The sequence below is a fragment of the Mesoplodon bidens genome, assembly GCF_964165515.1.
Source record: "Mesoplodon bidens genome assembly, contig: HAP1_SCAFFOLD_103, whole genome shotgun sequence".
NCBI lineage: Eukaryota > Metazoa > Chordata > Mammalia > Artiodactyla > Ziphiidae > Mesoplodon > Mesoplodon bidens.
In genome coordinates, this window is record NW_027672700.1 from 670,573 (window position 1) to 688,627 (window position 18,055).

The 18,055-nt window shown below is 48.0% G+C and overlaps 2 protein-coding genes and 1 long non-coding RNA gene across 3 annotated transcripts in view; 1 reads left to right on the forward strand and 2 right to left on the reverse strand.

Moving 5' to 3' along the window:
• LOC308609791 (BCL-6 corepressor-like) overlaps positions 1–5,590 on the reverse strand; it is an 18,282-nt gene extending 12,692 nt beyond the window's left edge. The window contains exons 1-2 of the mRNA XM_081259093.1: positions 5,564–5,590; positions 4,191–4,377 (exon numbers count right to left, since the gene is read on the reverse strand). Of these exons, the coding sequence (XP_081115219.1) occupies positions 4,191–4,368 (178 nt within the window). The 5' untranslated portion in view covers positions 4,369–4,377; positions 5,564–5,590. The remainder of the gene's footprint in view (positions 1–4,190; positions 4,378–5,563) is intronic.
• Positions 1–18,055, forward strand: part of LOC308609801 — a 189,045-nt gene that overhangs the window by 153,781 nt on the left and 17,209 nt on the right. The window lies entirely within an intron of this gene.
• Positions 1,007–15,493, reverse strand: LOC308609809 (interferon regulatory factor 6-like; the record flags this gene model as incomplete). Its single annotated transcript, XM_081259110.1, has 6 exons — positions 15,263–15,493; positions 14,702–14,741; positions 8,655–8,860; positions 7,490–7,618; positions 5,828–5,953; positions 1,007–1,011 (listed from the first exon to the last, which is right to left on the reverse strand). Exons 1-6 carry the CDS (start codon positions 15,357–15,359, stop codon positions 1,007–1,009), a joined length of 603 nt encoding a protein of 200 aa, XP_081115236.1. The 5' UTR covers positions 15,360–15,493.

Consider the following 18,055-nt stretch of genomic DNA (forward strand, 5'->3'; position numbering starts at 1 on the left):
CTCACATGCTGCTCGCATTCCTCCTCCTCTCCCTAGACCACTTCAAGTATCACTCCCACTTCTGCCCAGCCGGCTGGTCCCCTGATCAGCCTCTCTTGGGGGCATTCCCAGCATTTAATGGCAGCCAGTTGTGGGGATGAACCTCACCCTGGCCTGGGCTAGCCTGACCTGTGTTCTCAATGGTGGAACACACTTAGCTTTTCTCCAAGGGTATCCCAAGGTGGGAGAGATCCCCATCTACTCTTGCCGGAATGGTGGAATCACCCCAACCGCGAGGGTCTCCTGCCATGGCAGCAGGAGAAACCCCAAACTCCTGGCCTGTGCTTACGGGTGATGCAGCCCAGGCTACCGCAGGCCCGGTGAAGACGGCGTGCTGCAACTCTCACTCGGGCTGCTCTGTGACCCTCTTAAACACTCGGGCAGGAATGGTGCCGCTTTACAACTCGGCCCCCTTCACTTGTAAAGTGGGAATGTTACTGCTAGCCTCCCTCCAGGGTGGGCTTCATAATCACGGGCCGGGCTCAGCACAGAGAAAGGCTGGAAAAATCCCTTTAACCAAAAGATGCCAAGACTTTCAGACCAGCCTGAATCTCAGGCCTGAAATGTAGGAAATTTTAAGAGGTGAGCCCTGCTGGTTACACCATTGGACTTCTCTGGTCCAATCTGGTCCAATCAGCCTTCCCTAAAAGCTCCGTGGGAGGGGATCCATGGAGGAATGGAAGGGCTACCTTAAGAACCCCCATGTCCAATTTGAAAGTTTCTTTTTCCAAACTAGGTCCATCTACCCTTCCCCCAACCCCGGAGCCTTTTAGGGCAAAGATCTCAATTCCCCTCAGCTAAGGCCCCCCAAGACCTTACGCTAGTGTGACCTTACCCAGGCCAGTAATAACCCTGAAGGACACCCACCCCGACTGCCCAAGATGCCCATGGCCACCAGCCATAGGGTAGAGGCTCCGTGTCACTTAGAGCTTCTCAAAGACTGTTCTAACCATGACCCACAGGAGGATTACCCTTGAGGGCAAAGGAGATGGGGAGATAAATAGATACACGGGGATCCTAACCATCAGGCTTTGCCATCATTGCTACTTTTGGCCCTTCTAAAAGTGGGAAGCCACGTGCCCTTGGTCACCCAGTCTAAGCAAGATGTGAACGTGGTCCCTGCAGCATGGTCCTATGACTCACAGCACATATATCCCAAATTCATTATGATTGTACCATAGCATCACCTCACAGAAGCATCACCACAGCAACATTTACAAGTCACTGTGGCAGCAAAGCACCCTCACCACTGTTGAGCCATGCCCAGTGAGGCCTAAACAAGGTGAGAGGGTTCTGACCTGCTGGAAGGCTCCCCAGGATTAAAATCCCCTTCTCTGTAGCTTAACTATAATAGCACCTCCAGTCAGGGCTAACCTTGTTCAAAGTTACACCCGCTACACAAGGAGTGCAGGGGATCTCTGTTCCAAAGTAGTTTACAAACGTGCAAGTGCTCAGCTGGAAGAGAAGTTCCCTGAGCAAAGAAGTTTCATGAAGCCCCTCGACTGAGGCTTCCTCCAGCTCCTGGCCGGGCACTGCCACTGAGCAAGTCCTAGGCCTGTCCCAGCCAAGTGGTTGGCAAGGGAGATGGTTACTCCAAGTTTGAGAAGGAAGGGACCAGTGCCTCCTTGCCCCGCCCCATCTTCAAATGCCACTGAGGGTTCCTAGTGATGAACTTCCAAGTCTGAGGAACCTCCCAACTCATTTGGTGAACTTCCAAAATAAAAATTTCACTCAGCCACCCATGTGATCATAAAGAATAAATGAGTATCTCGGCCACTGTGTTTTCAAGTTAATTCCTTTTTTTAAACAAGCCCCTAGCAACAAGATGCACCCGCACCAGGACAACCAGGGCCACGCAAACAGCACCCACCACCTTGGAAGCTCCTGGGCCCTCCATGGGTAGGGGCTGCCTCAGAAGGGGGAAGGCATCTTGAAGGCATCCTGGACCCTCTCTGTGACCCCTGCCCGCCCCAAATCCCCGCCCCAGCTCCCATGTGCTCACAGCTCGGCTCTCGGCCACACCTACACCCATGAGAAGGACCTGAGCCCATATCAGCTCAAGACATGATGGCCCAAGAACAAGAAGGCCCATTCATATCCAGCTGAATGGAGTGAACACCTGCTGGGCCTTGGACGTGGAGGCCGCAGTAAGAACAGTGGCCCCTTCAGGTGACCTTTCCTGACCCGCTATTTACAAACCCCACGTCTCTACAAGATAGAGGGTGGGTGGGGAACCCACCTCCGTTGCCCCAACCTTTCAAACGGAGCCCCTCACCTTCCCCAACCCTTCTCCTGCCCTCCCATGGTGGCCATTCATGGCTCACTGGGCCATGTCCCGGGTGCTCCAGGAAGAGACCCGTCGGTCGGTCTGAGATTGAAGGCAGGCGGTGGGGGGAGGGGGCTTTCGGAATCATCTGGGGCTCAGGCCCTGCTCCCCATCAGCCACACCGAGTTCTCGTCTCCACGCTCAGCAGGAAAGACTGGGAAGGACGCACACAAACGTCTCTGGGAAGAAGGGCGGGTGAGGCCACTGAGACGTGAAGGGCAGCGGCCACCCTGGGTTTGGCCACGTTGCTGGAGAAAAGGGCGAGAAGACTCGAGGCCGGTTAACTGCCCGCTCCCTTCCTCCAGCCTCCCTCACCGTCCACCCAGAAGAGGCAGATCCCATCCTCAGAAAAGTGCAGCCCCGTGAACCTGGCCTTGCCCACTTTTGTCACATCTCTCGGAGAAACTTCCCCAGGAGCTGAGTTATGAGGCCACTCAGGAGGGTAAGGGCTGCGTGTCAGCTGTGAGCACAGGCAAGGAGGGAGGCCTTCTTACTGCTTCACTCCAGGGTGGCCTGGACCCTCCGTTTTTCATTCCAATCCCGAGGGGGAGGAGCTCGGAATCGTCTACTCCAGGCACATCAAGAGCCCCATCCCTCGGGTAAGGCCACCACTGACTAGCCCCAGAAATCCCCTTCTACGGGAGCCACGTGGGACAGACCAGTCCCAGTGTGGCTTACCCAGAACCGTGGCCACAGGCCTTTGTCTGACCCCAAAGATGAGCTGGGGGAGGGCAGTGCTCCAAGCAGCAGAGAGAAGCACACGCTGCTGCTGACCACAATTCTCCCGAACTGCATCAGGCACCCACGACCTAAGCGTGCGGGCCAACGCCGACCCTACGACCGGGTCCAAGGGCCTGGGCCTCCCAAACGTGCCCACCACCCCCGACTGTCCCGTCTCAGGAGGATTTCATGCCCACCCTGTCCTCGACGTTCACCGAGGTGCCCTCACTCACCATCACCGGTGAGGTTTCTGGGGTCCGGAGCAGGCTGCAGGCCACAGGCCACAAGCACGCACACTGAAGAAAGCGGGAGAAAGACCTCCACTTGCTGCCAACGCATCTCATTCGCCCAGGAAGTCTCGAGGGCCAAGCCCGAAGTCAACCCCAGTGGGGGAGCAGCCGATGGGACCGCAGAGTGTGACTCGAGGCCAACACGAGCTTTCTCTCCAGTTCGGCCTCCAGAACAGAACACACCCGTCTGGTGGGAAGAACGGCCTCGCTGATCCCACGGCCTGGGAGCGTGGTGTCAGCTCCTCATGACTGCAAACGAGCCTCCACAGAACACAATGATGCTCATCTCTCTGGGGCCTTCATCAGCCCTCATCGCACTTGAACGAAACCTCTGCCTCTGGAGGGAGAATCCGAGTACTCTCCACTCCCTCCCACAGGAGACTGTCACTCTGGAGGGTCTGGCTCTGGCTGCAAGTGCCATTCCACTGCTACCAAAAACCCGTGTCCGTACCTGCTACACAACAGAACACATACCTGCTACGCTGGAGGTCCTGCACTGCCATTCCTCTGCTCTACTGTATCAGACTATTACTAACTACAGGACTAGCATTGCTCCGGAAAAAGGAGACGCGTGCCAGGAAACAGCATTTCATAGGTGCTTCACTCCTGGATGCCGCAACGCTCAAAAGGACAACCAGCCTTGCAATCCACAGCTGGGAAGGGTGGCCAGAGCAGCCCGTTCTCCGAACAGCCAGCACCCAGACGCTGGGCCGTCGGAAGCGTACTGTTTCCTCTCACCTCCCTCGGCACTGGGAGCGGAACCGCCCCGTTCCCACCGACGTGGTACCACACGCGAGCCGCCTGGGTTCACTTACATCTCTCACTGTCGTTCTGGTTGGCAATGGCCTCCTGCGGGGCGACCGACTTTGGCTTTTTGTCCTGACTTCCTTTCAGCCTTTCCCAGTCAGCGGGGCTGAATTTGCGCACCTCGGAGTCTTTGGTCGTGGGGTGGCCACCTTCTCGCTCTTTCATCTCCAACTCTGAGAAGCGCATCACTGCACGCTACAAAGAGAACGGAGATGGAAAAAAGACACACCTTACCACCAAAGCTATTTCACTGCCCTTACCTTAAAGGAAGGTATCTTCAAAGAAAAGTTTGCCCAAAACCAACCACAATTTATGATACAACTGAGATATTTTAAAATTGAACGATAAAAACGTAAGAGTGTCTATGTGTAACTAGTCACACACTCTTTATTCGTAAAGCCATACGTATGTAGAGATATATGTGGTGTGTATATATAGCCATACATACACTGTGGCATACAGACAGACATTCTCTTTCGAAGGTAAATAAAACAAAACAAAAACACGACACAAAGAAAGCGAAACAAAAACACAACAGAAAAGAAAACAAATGCACAGTGAATAAAGACGACCATGGCCCACAAACTTCCCTTTGTATATTTGGAAATGAAATTTAACTCAAAAGGTTTATGGAAGATTCTAGTAATAAAAATTTGAAGAACTGACCTCACAGTAAGCAGCGGGTAGACATAAAATACTGTCCTCTTGTAATCCTTCCATCTATGTAATTAAAATGGGCACTCAATGGATCATTTAGATAACTTCATCCATTTTTATAAGCATAAACCAATTTTTTTCTTAACATTGCAAAACAATTTGGCTTTATTTGTCTTCTAATTAAAAGTAAAATATCTTAAGGAAATTCCTATACAACATCTATCATTCACTAGCAAGTTAAATACATACTCTATCCCTTTAAGCAAGGTTTGTGTTTTTGTTTTGTTTGTTTGTTTGTTTTTTGGGTGGAAAAAAAATTGCACGAATCTCACAGACATGCGGCCGCTACACACCTCCACCAAGTATCACGTAAGGCATCCTAAGCAGCGCTTTTAGGTATATTTGTTAACGTACAGTAACGGCAGAGAAATCAAAGCGACTGATAGGTAAATGTCATGCAGTCTTTTAGACATCCTTCGCAATAATTGAAACTTCCGTTATCAGCATTCGAGTGGAGTTCGCTTAAAATCTACAGAATAACTTAAAGTATCCACTTACGTCCCCTTACTGGACACATTTCAAACATTTAAATTATCCTAAGCTTCATTAACCAAATCAGCCCGGTGTCCTGCCCTATCATACCCCCGGCCCCCTCCTCTTCACACATTAAAAAAACCTGACAACTGGTCAAGCTCCTGAAATTCGGGTGTGTGGGGGGGCTCACCTGCAATGCCCGCTGCTCCCGGCCGAGCTGACGGGAGTCTGCGTACAGTCCGGTAGCGACACACTTGAACCGGTCACCCACGTAACCAGCGGAGTTGGCGATTCTCTTTGCCAGCTTAGATGGCTTCGGGTTCAGAACTTTGCCATCGGTTGATCCTGCCTCGTCAGCTCCGTCTTTGGTGTCGGTGGGGGTGACGTCCACACTCGGTGGGGCACTGCCCACGCAAAATGGTTTGGGATCCTCTTGGGTTTTCCCGAAAGTGACCGCAGAGCCGTCGCTCGCCAGGGTCGGCTCCAGGAATGCAGTCGAGACCGGCGTCGCTAGGTTCTCCTTGTTGGTTACCACTGGAACATTCTCCTTGCTGAAGCCGGAAACTGGCTGGCCCGGAGCCTGTTTGAAAGTATAGGCTTCGTGGAAGTCACTGATGCGCCCCAACTCCTCTCTCAGGGCAATGAAATCCCGGTGTGGCTGTAGGGCCACATTTTACTTTTTTATTTTTAATATACGTTCACATGTTTCCAGAAAGGATCCAAGGTGGCCCATAACGTAAGGACACACAATATTAGCTTTAAAAAAACATGAAAAAAAAAAAAAGGGAAATCATGATCCTGGAAATGGGTTGCATCCTTTTAAGGGGTGAGAATAACAGAATGAGTGAGCCAAAGATTTGGGAAAGGATCTCACATTTCCAAATGTCCAAATCTTAAAATTGCACCAAGTGGGAATGTAGCTGTGGCAGTATTAACCTGAGAGAGCTCTATGATCGCTGTCTTTACTCATCACTTGGTTGCAAGGTTATAAACGACAGGGTAAGTGAAGGAGGGCAAGTAGACAGATAAGAGTCATTTCCTGATTCTCAAAAGAAGGGGCATCACCTAGGGAAGGGCACTCCAAAATCCTACAGGAATCATCTGGATATACTAAATTTCCTAGGTGGCAAAAGTATCTCATTTGACCCTAGCAGCCAGATGGAACTTAGAAAAGCAGTGAAAAGCTACTCAACTGAATGCAAGTCATATGACTAGGAGCACGTCAGTGAAAAGTTCAAGGGAAGATGCTGTGGAAGAGCAGTTCACCTTGTGGTTGAGCGTCCTCAGAACGTGCAATGGGAGGTGCAGCACCTGCTCTGTCTCACAGGGACCCTCCAATCTCTAAACTCATCTTTCCTGGGAAGCTGAATTCAAAGAGTCAATTTAAAAAAAAGATAGGGCTTCCCTGGTGGCGCAGTGGTTGAGAGTCCGCCTGCCGATGCAGGGGACACGGGTTCGTGCCCCGGTCCGGGAAGATCCCACATGCCGCGGAGCGGCTGGGCCCGTGAGCCATGGCCACCGAGCCTGCGCGTCCGGAGCCTGTGCTCCGCAATGGGAGAGGCCACAACAGTGAGAGGCCCGCGTACCACAATAAATAAACAAATTAATTAATTAATTTAAAAAAGATAAAAGTCTCTAGTAGAGAAATTTTATCAGAGCCTAGTATTAAGAGCTGTAGAGCCACAAGTTTCCCACGATACGGCCTTAGCAGAGGCTGTTAAGGCAGTGACAGAAAATTTGTACCAAGGGAAATAGCAGAAGAGTTTGCCTACAATTCACGAAAAGGATCCCTGCACTTGGCCTGAAGGAAATCAGCAAAATTTGTAACAGCTTGTGTATTTGTATGCGGGATTGAGAATGAATTTCATTTTTTAATTTCTCTGAATTATCACGTAAGATTCAGAAGATGCTCTCTCTGCCTAGAAGCCACCCCACTGGGATAACTATGCCTACGGAGTGCCTTTGCCTATGACTCCTACTTGCTAACAGACTGGCAGCCTGGCCCCAGGGCCTGGTCGCTGCTCCCAGTGCAATGGTGGATATGGTGTCAACGGTTGCAAAATCAAAGCCCCGTACATCCTCTCCATGCCTCTGTCCCACCCCCCAACCCACTCACCACTGATGTTCAGGAAGGGGAAGGTGTCCTGGATGGGAACGTGGTGCTGTGACTGGTCCAACTCATCTTCCTCATCTTCTTCATCCACATCATTATCTTTCTCATTCCAAGGAGCAGATCCAGTGGATCCTACCCGAGAAACACACACACACACACACACACACACAAAGGTCAAAAGTGAGGCGCTCACGTTGCACTGTCATCCCTGCAGCTGACCCACTGTTCAAGCTAGGCACTGCCAGCACAGAGGTTCCTTGGGTTCAGTGTGCACCCTCAATGCCAAAGAGTGGGAACCAAGGGTGTTCACCCCATTTCCAGCTCCTCCTACGGAGCCCCAGTGCAAGCTCTCATCCCCTCCCCTATCCAGGAGCTGCACACCCTACTCCCCTCTCCTAGAAATCTTTTAATTCCTACTCTAAACCCCTTTCTACACATTCGCATCCCTTCTAAGGACCCAAGGAGCACAGCTTCTCTCCTTTGTAAGCTTACTGTGAAGACAGACCCTTCCCTCATGGCAGAGCCTCACTAGATTCACTGGAGGTCAAGTCTAAATTATCTGGCTCTTAGTCGGAACTGGCTAAACATTGAGTAAATATAGGGATCAGGTGGTATTCTCCTAGGAAAAATACCATACAAATTAAATGATCACTTACCCATCATTTATAAAGAGAACTTAATAGCCTTCATAATGTCATGGCAATTGATTCTTACAACAGCCTTTGAAATACGCAGGAAAGATGAGAACCCAGATTTTATAGTGGAAGAAGCTGAGGCTCAAAACGTTGAATGACTTGATTCAATGTCCCGCAAGTAGTGAAATGGAAAGACCGAGGTTTATAACTCAGACCTTCTAAGTTTTAAGCCCTCCGTCTTCTAAACTACCTGGCCACTCTTCTCAGTGTTGAGTCCCAAGAGAAGTTATTTTTTATAGAACTCAATACCCCCTCTTCTTTCTAATGCTTTACTGTTCCACTGGGTGGGCAGGAAGACTGTGCTGAGTTTATATCTTTTGTTCTCTGGGTTCTTTCTAGGGACAGCATTTCTTGCTTTGTTTACCAGTCTTCAACTTTGTAAGCGAGGCGACTTTCAAGTTGACTATCGCTTTAAGGGTCCAGCCGGGAACCTGGCACACTGTCCACCTTCTCCCCAGCAGCTGGGGCCTCACCTGGGTTAATGATAGAGCCCTGGGGCTGGGGGATGTCACACACTTGATATATCTTCACTGGGTTCATGGGCACCTCCTTGGTGCCGTTGTACATCAGGTTGAATTCCCTGCTCTTGTTGAGCGCACAGTGGAGCTGGGCCTTCCATTTAGCTGGGTCGGGGTCGTCCACCCCTTCCTGGTACTTCCCCTGTCTCCACAGCCCAGGCCTGAGGGATAGGAAACTGCAGTGAGTGCCTGCTTGTTGCCCAGAAACACTGGAAAGTGTGCCCCTCCTCCCTCGTACAGACACAGATACACACAGCCCTGCCTGACCGCCCCATCACCCCAACTCCAATTTACAGAGACTGCAGCAGAAAACACCACGCTGGGGACCAGGCAAGGCAGGGCCTGAGACAAATTCAGCCAAATGCAAATACAGTATTTTAAAAAGAGGAGCCTCATTTCAAGTGCTTGTGCCAGCATCATCTGTCAAGACTACAATGGCCTTAATGAAGGGTTGAAAATAAAGAAAAATCTGGAACACGTATACACCAAAATACTAATGGCAACTTTTGGATAGCAAGATTTCAGGTAATTTTGTTTTGTTTTGCTTGCCTTATTTGTTTTTCACATGAATTGCTTATATAATAAGAAGAGAAAGGGAGGTGGCGTATGATATGAGGAATTTAGGCTTGCAGTTCCCTCTCCCTTCAGTCTTTAACCTGATGCACAAATAACTGTTGAAACCAAGTACCTTTAGGAGTAGCAGCCCATAGGAGGGCAGGAAGCACGCTCTGGGGGTTCAGCTGGCCTCAGTGCGAGCTGAGGGCCTCAAGTCCTAATAAACTCACACCACCTGCCTTTCCCTGCTTCCTCAAACTCCCACATTGGGAATATTTTGCTGGGAACACCAGTGGCTGGTGGCCTGGGCCAAAACCAGTGTGGCCCCGCCTCTCTGGTTTTCAATTTCCAGGTCTAACAGGCATTTATGTGTCTGTTCACGGGATATCAGCCCTCCCCCACTGTTAACGTATCTCAGATGTCTACACTTTCTTCAGGGCTGTGACGTATGTGCTGGTGCAGAAAAGGGGGATGTCTTTTGCAGAGGACTCAAGATCAAGAGAACGAGATGGACCGGCCAGACTGCTCCCACTCGATGTCAGGAAGATAAGGTGGCCGTGTAGTTAGAATTCTGCAGGGAAACATAGCCTATAGAGTCTATGGGTTTGCGGATCCACAACTTTTATTTTATCAGTAATGCCAACCAAGCTCATAAGAGACTGACATATAATCCAGAATGCCAGTCTACTCATTTTCAATGGGGGATAAAGCTGGTCAGTGACCAGCATGGTTAAGTCCAATAACCTGGACATAACCATGTATGATCTCAACCAGTAACTCCTGTGTCTGGTTTCTAATGACAATTCCAAGAACATAAGACCCACTCAACCTTTAAATCCAAATTTTCAGATGACTCCAAAGCTAAATGGAAATGATTTGATATTGAACTCTAAATCTGCATTATCTAGACTATCTCTTACCCAGTTGGGTAACCCAGAAGCGACAGTAAGAGGCTCCTGCTTTCCCAAAAATCACAGGGCGTAAAGATGAAAAGCACTGGACAGGCAAGACCCCCAGGGAATTTGCAAAGCTGCTCTTGTGTCTTTGTCTTTTTGACCTTGAAGCCAGGAGAAATTCTAAAAATACAAATGTATTCATTTTTAAAACTTGACTTTACTGACTATTGTTCAGATCCCCAAGCCTACAAAAATAATTTTATTTTTTTAAAAATGCTCCCTGCCCCAAAGGAGTTTACAATCCCTTAAAGGAGACAGATGAGTCCACAGATCAGAAATACAGATACTATGTGAACACCAGTAAAACTGCCTAATCCATAAAGAGTCGGGGGGTAGGTATGGTTGGCCAAGTTTATCAGAATTTATGATTCTAGGGCTGAATCTTGAACATGGGTAGAAGTTAACCAGGTGAGAAGCGTGGGTCACGATACTCCAAGCAGAAGAAGCTTTATGGGCAAAGGCAGAGGCTGAAAAGCACAGTGCTTAGGGGACCTACAAGCAGTTCAGCTTGCGTGGAGGCAGCATGAGATGAAAGTCTGGGCTTGTAACTAGGAACCATGCCAAGGAGTTTGGACCTGATTCTTAGAACACTGAGAACCACTGAGAGATTTAAGCAGGTTGTGATGGGATCAGATTTAAGTTTTAGAAAGAACCCTCTAGCTGCAGGACTGAAAAGGGTTTAGAGGGAGGCAAGGCATGAAGATAACACATAGTCTCTATATAAACCATATAATAGTGTCACTAGGGTCTGAACTAAGGAGGTGGCAGTAGGGATAGAGGATACAGGTAACGAAGGAGCCGTTAAAGACGCTGACTTGACAAAGCTTGATGAGGAACTGAGTCCTTGAAGAAGGTGAGAGAGAAATCAAGGATGATTCCCTGGTTTAGGGTTTGGGAGACTGGGTGGGGGGTGATGCTGGCCACTGAGATAGGAGCAGGTTTAGAAAGATGATTTCCCTTTGGAAATGTCGGAGTTCAAATGCCTGTGGAAGGCCTAGGGGAGGAGGCCCAGCATGCCCAGGGCCGTTTTTTATCCCCACTCACCTCTCACATCACCTGAGGGACTCTCCCTGCCTGCCTCCAGCCTGGACGAAGGTCCACCAGATTACTGACGTCTCTGCCCTGTGGGCAAGGACCAATTTCTTTTCATTTCTGTATCCCTGCTCAGGCTTTAGCACACAGTAGGTCAATGTGTATTTGTTGAATTGCCTCAAATTTACAGAAATACAGTTCTTGGGGAATGAATAAGTTGCTATTACAGATGGAAGACCAGAAAAACAGCTATGAGCAGAAGGCCAAGGAGACACTGCAGAAAGTGCTGGAGGAGAAAATGGGTTGCAGAACAGCAACTGCAGAGCAAACAGGTGTGGGGATGCTCCATAATCCTTGGGGCTGGGAACCCTGGGGCAGTCTGGGTGGCAAGGAAGGGAGCCAGCTGCACAACTCCCCGGAACCCCCAAGGCACCACCCTCTCCTCTGATCTCCCTCAGCGGTCCCCGGCCCTGGCCGAGCACAAGTGTGAAGAGTGGAAGAGCCAGTACGAGAGCCACCCCCAGCATGCAACTGTCCCCTACCCTGCCAGCCCAGTAATCATGAACGCCGTCTTCCTTCTCTTTTTTACAATGTGGTACATATGGATTTTTTTTGAATGAGATTCAACCAGCTTTTAAACCTTTCTTCTTTCTAACAATATCAGTACTCTCTGACTCTCCAAATGCGCCTTTTCAAGTTGATTTAATTTATGGAAACATCACCCTTCATACTTTCCCTTTCTTTTTTAAACCTCCCCATGGTAGTGGAATGTAGTAGAAGGAGATTTGGCCTGGGAGTTTGGACACCAGGGTTCTAGCGGCAGTAACCCACAGTTACACACGTTATATTATTAAAGAAAAAAGTAACTTACAGAAATGTATGAGGCCATTATGCACATACACACAAATATATATTCACTCATATATCCATAAAAAAGTAGTCTGGAAGGTTCTATAAAATGTTAAAGGTGTTCATCCCACGGTGGAGGAGATATACGTTAACTATATTACCCTCTTAAATTTTTACAGTAAATATATATTACTTTTATAATTTAAAAAGCCAAACTTTTCATTTTTAAAAACCTAAAACATGAAAGAAAACTGGAAAACCAACAAAATTAAAACAATCCCTAAGTCTGAGGCAACAATTTCTTTATCCGAGTACAAGTGATGAATTAAAATACTAAGAATGGTGTGTGACACCTTAAAGTATAGAAAAAAATACAGTAAGGCAAGTAGGCATTAAGATAATGGAACATAAAAAGTTACCCAGATATATTCAGACAATGGACTACTATTCCAGTAATAAAAAGAAATGAATTACTAATATGAGCTACACGGATGAGTCACAACAACATGAGGAGCCAAAGAAGCCACGTGCAAAAGGGTACTTGTTGTATGCTTCCATTCATATGAATTTCTAGAATAGGAAACACTAATACATAGTGAAAGAAAGCATGTCAGTGGTTGCCTGATGCCAGGCCTGGGAAACTGACTGTAAAAGGACAAGAAGGAACTTTTTGCAGGTATTGGAAGTGTTCTGTATCTTGACTTTGGCGATGACAATATAGATATACACATTTGTCAAGACTTATCAAATTACATGCTTAAAACGGGTACACCTCGTTGAATGTAATTCATACTTCAATAAAGTTGATTTTAAAGTTAAATTAAAAAGTCACCTATGGGGATTTCCCTGGTGGCACAGTGGTTAAGAATTCGCCTGCTAATGCAGGGGACGTGGTTTCAAGCCCTAGTCTGGGAAGATCCCACATGCCGCCGAGCAACTAAGCCCGTGCGCCACAACTACAGAGCCTGTGCTCTAGAGCTCGTGAGCCACAACTACTGAGCCCGTGTGCCACAACTACCGAAGCACACGTGCCTAGAGCCCATGCTCCACAACAAGAGAAGCCACCACAGTGAGAAGCCGGCGCACTGCAACAAAGACACAATGCAGCCAAAAATAAATAAATTAATAATAATTAAAAAAAAAAATAGTCACCTAGATGTCTGAGTGAGACAGAGTTCCTTTCAGCTTTCAGTCCCAGCTCTTCTCTGAAGCCTCCCCTCATTCACCCTGGCAGCATGTGACCACTTTGCATCTCTTTAACACCTTATATTTATCGGTTCCATTCAGATTGGATGCTTGAAAAGTTTTGTGTATTTTATGTCTATCTTCCATTCAACTTGGTTCCTCTAAGGCAGGAACAATCATCTCTTTCATAAATTGAGACCATTACAAAAACAGAATTATGTTCCCTTTCCTCTCAATCAGGGGAATTTGAAGTAGGATTGATGAAATCCTGGAAATCATAAGCAAAAATGTCATTTCTGCATTTTTATGGCCACAGGGTCCTGTTTTCATCAGATTCTTGAAGATATCACAGAGCCCAACAATGTTAAGAATCTCTGCTTTGAATCCATGTGCTTTCACCCAGCTCTGTGGTACAAGGCACCCTGCCCCTGGGGCAATCTGTCTGTGGTCCCTGCAAAGATGATAAACCCACATCAGAGACACTCACTCTTCTGCATGTCAGTGGACTCCACTGCCAGCTCTTCCTCCACAATGACGTCACTCTCGCCATCTTCAAGATTCATTTCTGTCTCATCTAGAACACTGTCTTCTTCCTCTTCCTCCTCCTCATCTTCCTTGGAGACATCCTTTAATGTGGCAAGTAGTCTGTTGTAACCAGAAACTTGTTCTGGTTCACTCTATGCTTCACTTTCAGAACTTGAAGTATCTATAAACTCTCTGACTAAAAGGAAAATGGGGATTTTAAAAACAAAAATTATACTGTTCTTGTTGCTACCCCACGACTATCATCAGGTCCACAGTGGAACCAAGTTCAGACTTTTCTAGATAAAAACTAGCTTTTCTGCAAATATGCAGTCCTATCTATTCAACCAGACCGAGCACCAAATTTGTTTCAAACAGCTAATCTAGCTATGATTCTAGAAGCGCTTCCTCTTCTTTGAACTGCTCATGTTCCACATGGGAATACAGCAAACTAAACACACAGAGCTTTAGGTTATAAGGCGATCTAACCTATGTGTCAGACATTTGGCACCTTTAAAGGAGCAACAGGAAAACTTACAACAAAAAAGTGTACTTTATTTCTGAGTCTGTGGTAATGAAATAAGACCTTTGATGATTTTGCACTCTATTTTATGTTAAGCAAACATGACATTCCCTCTTAGGATTCACCAAGAGCCCTCTGGTAAGCCTCCTTAACAGGTTCTAACAGGCTAATCTCTCAGGACAGTTTCATACTCTATACTATATTAGTTATCACAATGGCATTTTAACAGACATCTGCACTTAAAACTAAGCAATATTACTAAAGTATAGCTTACATCTAAAATCAAAGAGAGTGGAAATGTAGCCAAACTTTAGTACCATATATAATCTTAAAAGTAACAGTCCAGAATCTACTATCATAAAGAAGGTATAAAGCATTACCAGTTGACAAGTCTGTGGTTTTGCTTCCTTTCTGGAAACCCTGAGAAGAAACAGGCAATGTTAAACTTTAACTACAGTAGGTAGCAATTAGGAAAAGTCTAATGATACAACTTTAAATGAACATGGCAGACTATACCGTTATAAATACATTATATCTATTGTCAAGTAAAAACTCCATATGCATTTGGACAGGTTTTGGAAGGATATGCCAAATAAATAAGAGACGAATGAAAAAGTCTAACAAGACCACATGACAAATACTACAGTCACACAGTAACAGGCTCTCATCCAAAAGATGGGAAATTTTGGCAAATAAAAGCCCTCGGGGTTCACCTTTTCTAGCAAATTTCTTAAGTAGACTATCCCTCTAACTGTTGATAAAGCAGCCCAAAGGGGTGGGATGAGCACTAAGATCATAACTGAGAGTCTGGACACTTAGAGAGGAACCCACAACTACCCAAACATTAGTTTCCTCATGGTCATTGAATAGATAGGTGATGTCGAGGGTCCCAAGCAATTCTTTTTTATTTTTTTTAACTTCTTTAATTTATTTATTTTGGCCTGCTATGGGTCTTCGTTGCTGCGCCCGGGCTTTCTCTAGTTGCGGCGACAGGTGGCTTCTCTTGTTGCGGAGCAGGGGCTCTAGGCTCGTGGGCATCAGTAGTTGCACCACCCTGGCTCAGTAGTTGTGGCTCGCGGGCTCTGGAGTGCAGGCTCAATAGTTGTGGCGCACGGGCTTACTTGCACCGCGGCATGTGGGATCTTCCCGGACCAGGGCTCGAACCCCTGTCCCCTCCCTTGGCAGGCGGATTCTTAACCACTGCGCCACCAGGGAAGCCCCCAAGCAATTCTTTAAAAACATAGAAAACGAACACAAGCTTATAAAACCTCTGCCCAGTCGCCACACAGGAGGCGTGCCGTCTAGCATAAAACTACAGGCTCAACAAAGGGTAGGAAGACCGGCGAAGAACCCCACCTCAGGCGGGAAGCCGCCAGGATCCCCGGGCGAGCTAGGCCGGCGCCGGGGCAGCGTGGCACGCGGCGGGAGCTGCCCTGTCACTACCCCCGGGGCACCGGCGGACCAAACGCGGGGACACGCGGGCTCCCACCGGGAAAGGACGCCGGCAGCGCCGGTCCCAGCCTCGCCTCTCCATACCTGTCATAGAAGGGATGCTCCTCGCCGAAATCCCTTAGATGCTTCTTCTGCCTTTTAGTTAGGGAGTTGAGCAGCTGGCTCTGGCTCCGGCTCCGGCTCCGGCTCCCGCGTTTGCCCATGGGGAAGACGTCAAGTCAGCCAACCTCCAAGAATCGCGTTTTTCACCTGGCACTCGTCTCCTCAACCAACTCACGCGGGATTGCCAACGGCGCTTTACGGCGGAAGCAGGGTGCCATAAAGCAGACCCGCTTTACGTCGCGCTTGTACGACAGGCGTTAGAACCTCCTGTTTCCCATTCCGCCCCCTAGCGAGGCGCTTTGGAAGCACGCGCACGCATGCGCAGCTTTTCTCTGAGCCCCGTAAGGCAGGCAGGCAGGCAAGGGAGGCTTCGGGCTTCCCCAGGTGGGTAAATGGGTGGGTGTACTTTGTGCGTCTGTTTTGGCTGTGAGAATCAGCCTGCATAAACGTGTAGTAACTGAGATGGTTGAATGCAGTGCCTTTCTATTATGCCATAATACAAATACCAACTAACATTTAAGGCTGCCGGTGCATCTCAATTCATCCTCACAACAGTAAACAAATAGGCCTTGTTAATAAGCCTGATATTGGAGATGAGAAAGCTGATGCTTACAAAAGGTTACATACACACTAGCAAGAGAGGAGATGGAAACCTAATTCTCTCTGATGCGACCACAGGCTTTTCCCACTAGGATCTGCCACATGCGTGTGCTGTGTGAAGAATGAGGACGCAAGGCTGAGATTCCCGCCCTTACCCTACCCCCTCATTTTCTGAAAGTATTGCAAGGGCCCTTGGTAACATATCTGTTCTGGCATTTTTCATGTTATAAAAGCAAAAACACATCCAGAGAGGTAAAGTGACTTTCCTAAATCACCCGGAGAGTCGATGTTAGAGAAAGCAGTAAAACTCAATAAAGTGTCTCAAAACTGAATTGGGGCAAATTGGGATGGAAAACTTTTAAAAGTTAAGTAACTTTGCTATATCTGGGTCGTGGTGGTGGTTACACCTGGTATACAATTACCAAAATTAATCAAACTGTACCTTTGAAATTGGTACATTTTAATGCAAGTAAATAATAATCTCAATAAACAAAGAGGTGAGAACAGCGCAACTGGACTTAATACTCTAGAGACAGGCAGAGTGTGCAGGGATACTTAAAAACCACAGGATAGGGCTTCCCTGGTGGCGCAGTGGTTGAGAGTCCGCCTGCTGAGGCAGGGGACATGGGTTCGTGCCCCGGTCCGGGAGGATCCCACGTGCCGCGGAGCAGCTGGGCCCGTGAGCCATGGCCACCGAGCCTGCGCGTCCGGAGCCTGTGCTCCGCAATGGGAGAGGCCACAACAGTGAGAGGCCCGCGTACCACAATAAATAAATAAATAAATAAATAAATTTTAAAAAGATAAAAGTCTCTAGTAGAGAAATTGTATCAGAGCCTAGTATTAAGAGCTGTAGAGCCACAAGTTTCCCACGATACGGCCTTAGCAGAGGCTGTTAAGGCAGTGACAGAAAATTTGTACCGAGGGAAATAGCAGAAGAGTTTGCCTGCAACTCACGAAAAGGATCCCTGCACTTGGCCTGAAGGAAATCAGCAAAATTTGTAACAGCTTGTGTATTTGTATGCGGGACTGAGAATGAATTTCATTTTTTAATTTCTCTGAATTATCACGTAAGATTCAGAAGATGCTCTCTCTGCCTAGAAGCCACCCCACTGGGATAACTATGCCTACGGAGTGCCTTTGCCTATGACTCCTACTTGCTAACCGACTGGCAGCCTGGCCCCAGGGCCTGGTCGCTGCTCCCAGTGCAATGGTGGATATGGTGTCAACAGTTGCAAAATCAAAGCCCCGTACATCCTCTCCATGCCTCGGTCCCACCCCCCAACCCACTCACCACTGATGTTCAGGAAGGGGAAGGTGTCCTGGATGGGAACGTGGTGCTGTGACTGGTCCAGCTCACCTTCCTCATCTTCTTCATCCACACCATTATCTTTCTCATCCCAAGGAGCAGATCCAGTGGATCCTACCCGAGAAACACACACACACACACACAAAGGTCAAAAGTGAGGCGCTCACGTTGCACTGTCACCCCTGCAGCTGACCCACTGTTCAAGCTAGGCACTGCCAGCACAGAGGTTCCTTGGGTTCAGTGTGCACCCTCAATGCCAAAGAGTGGGAACCAA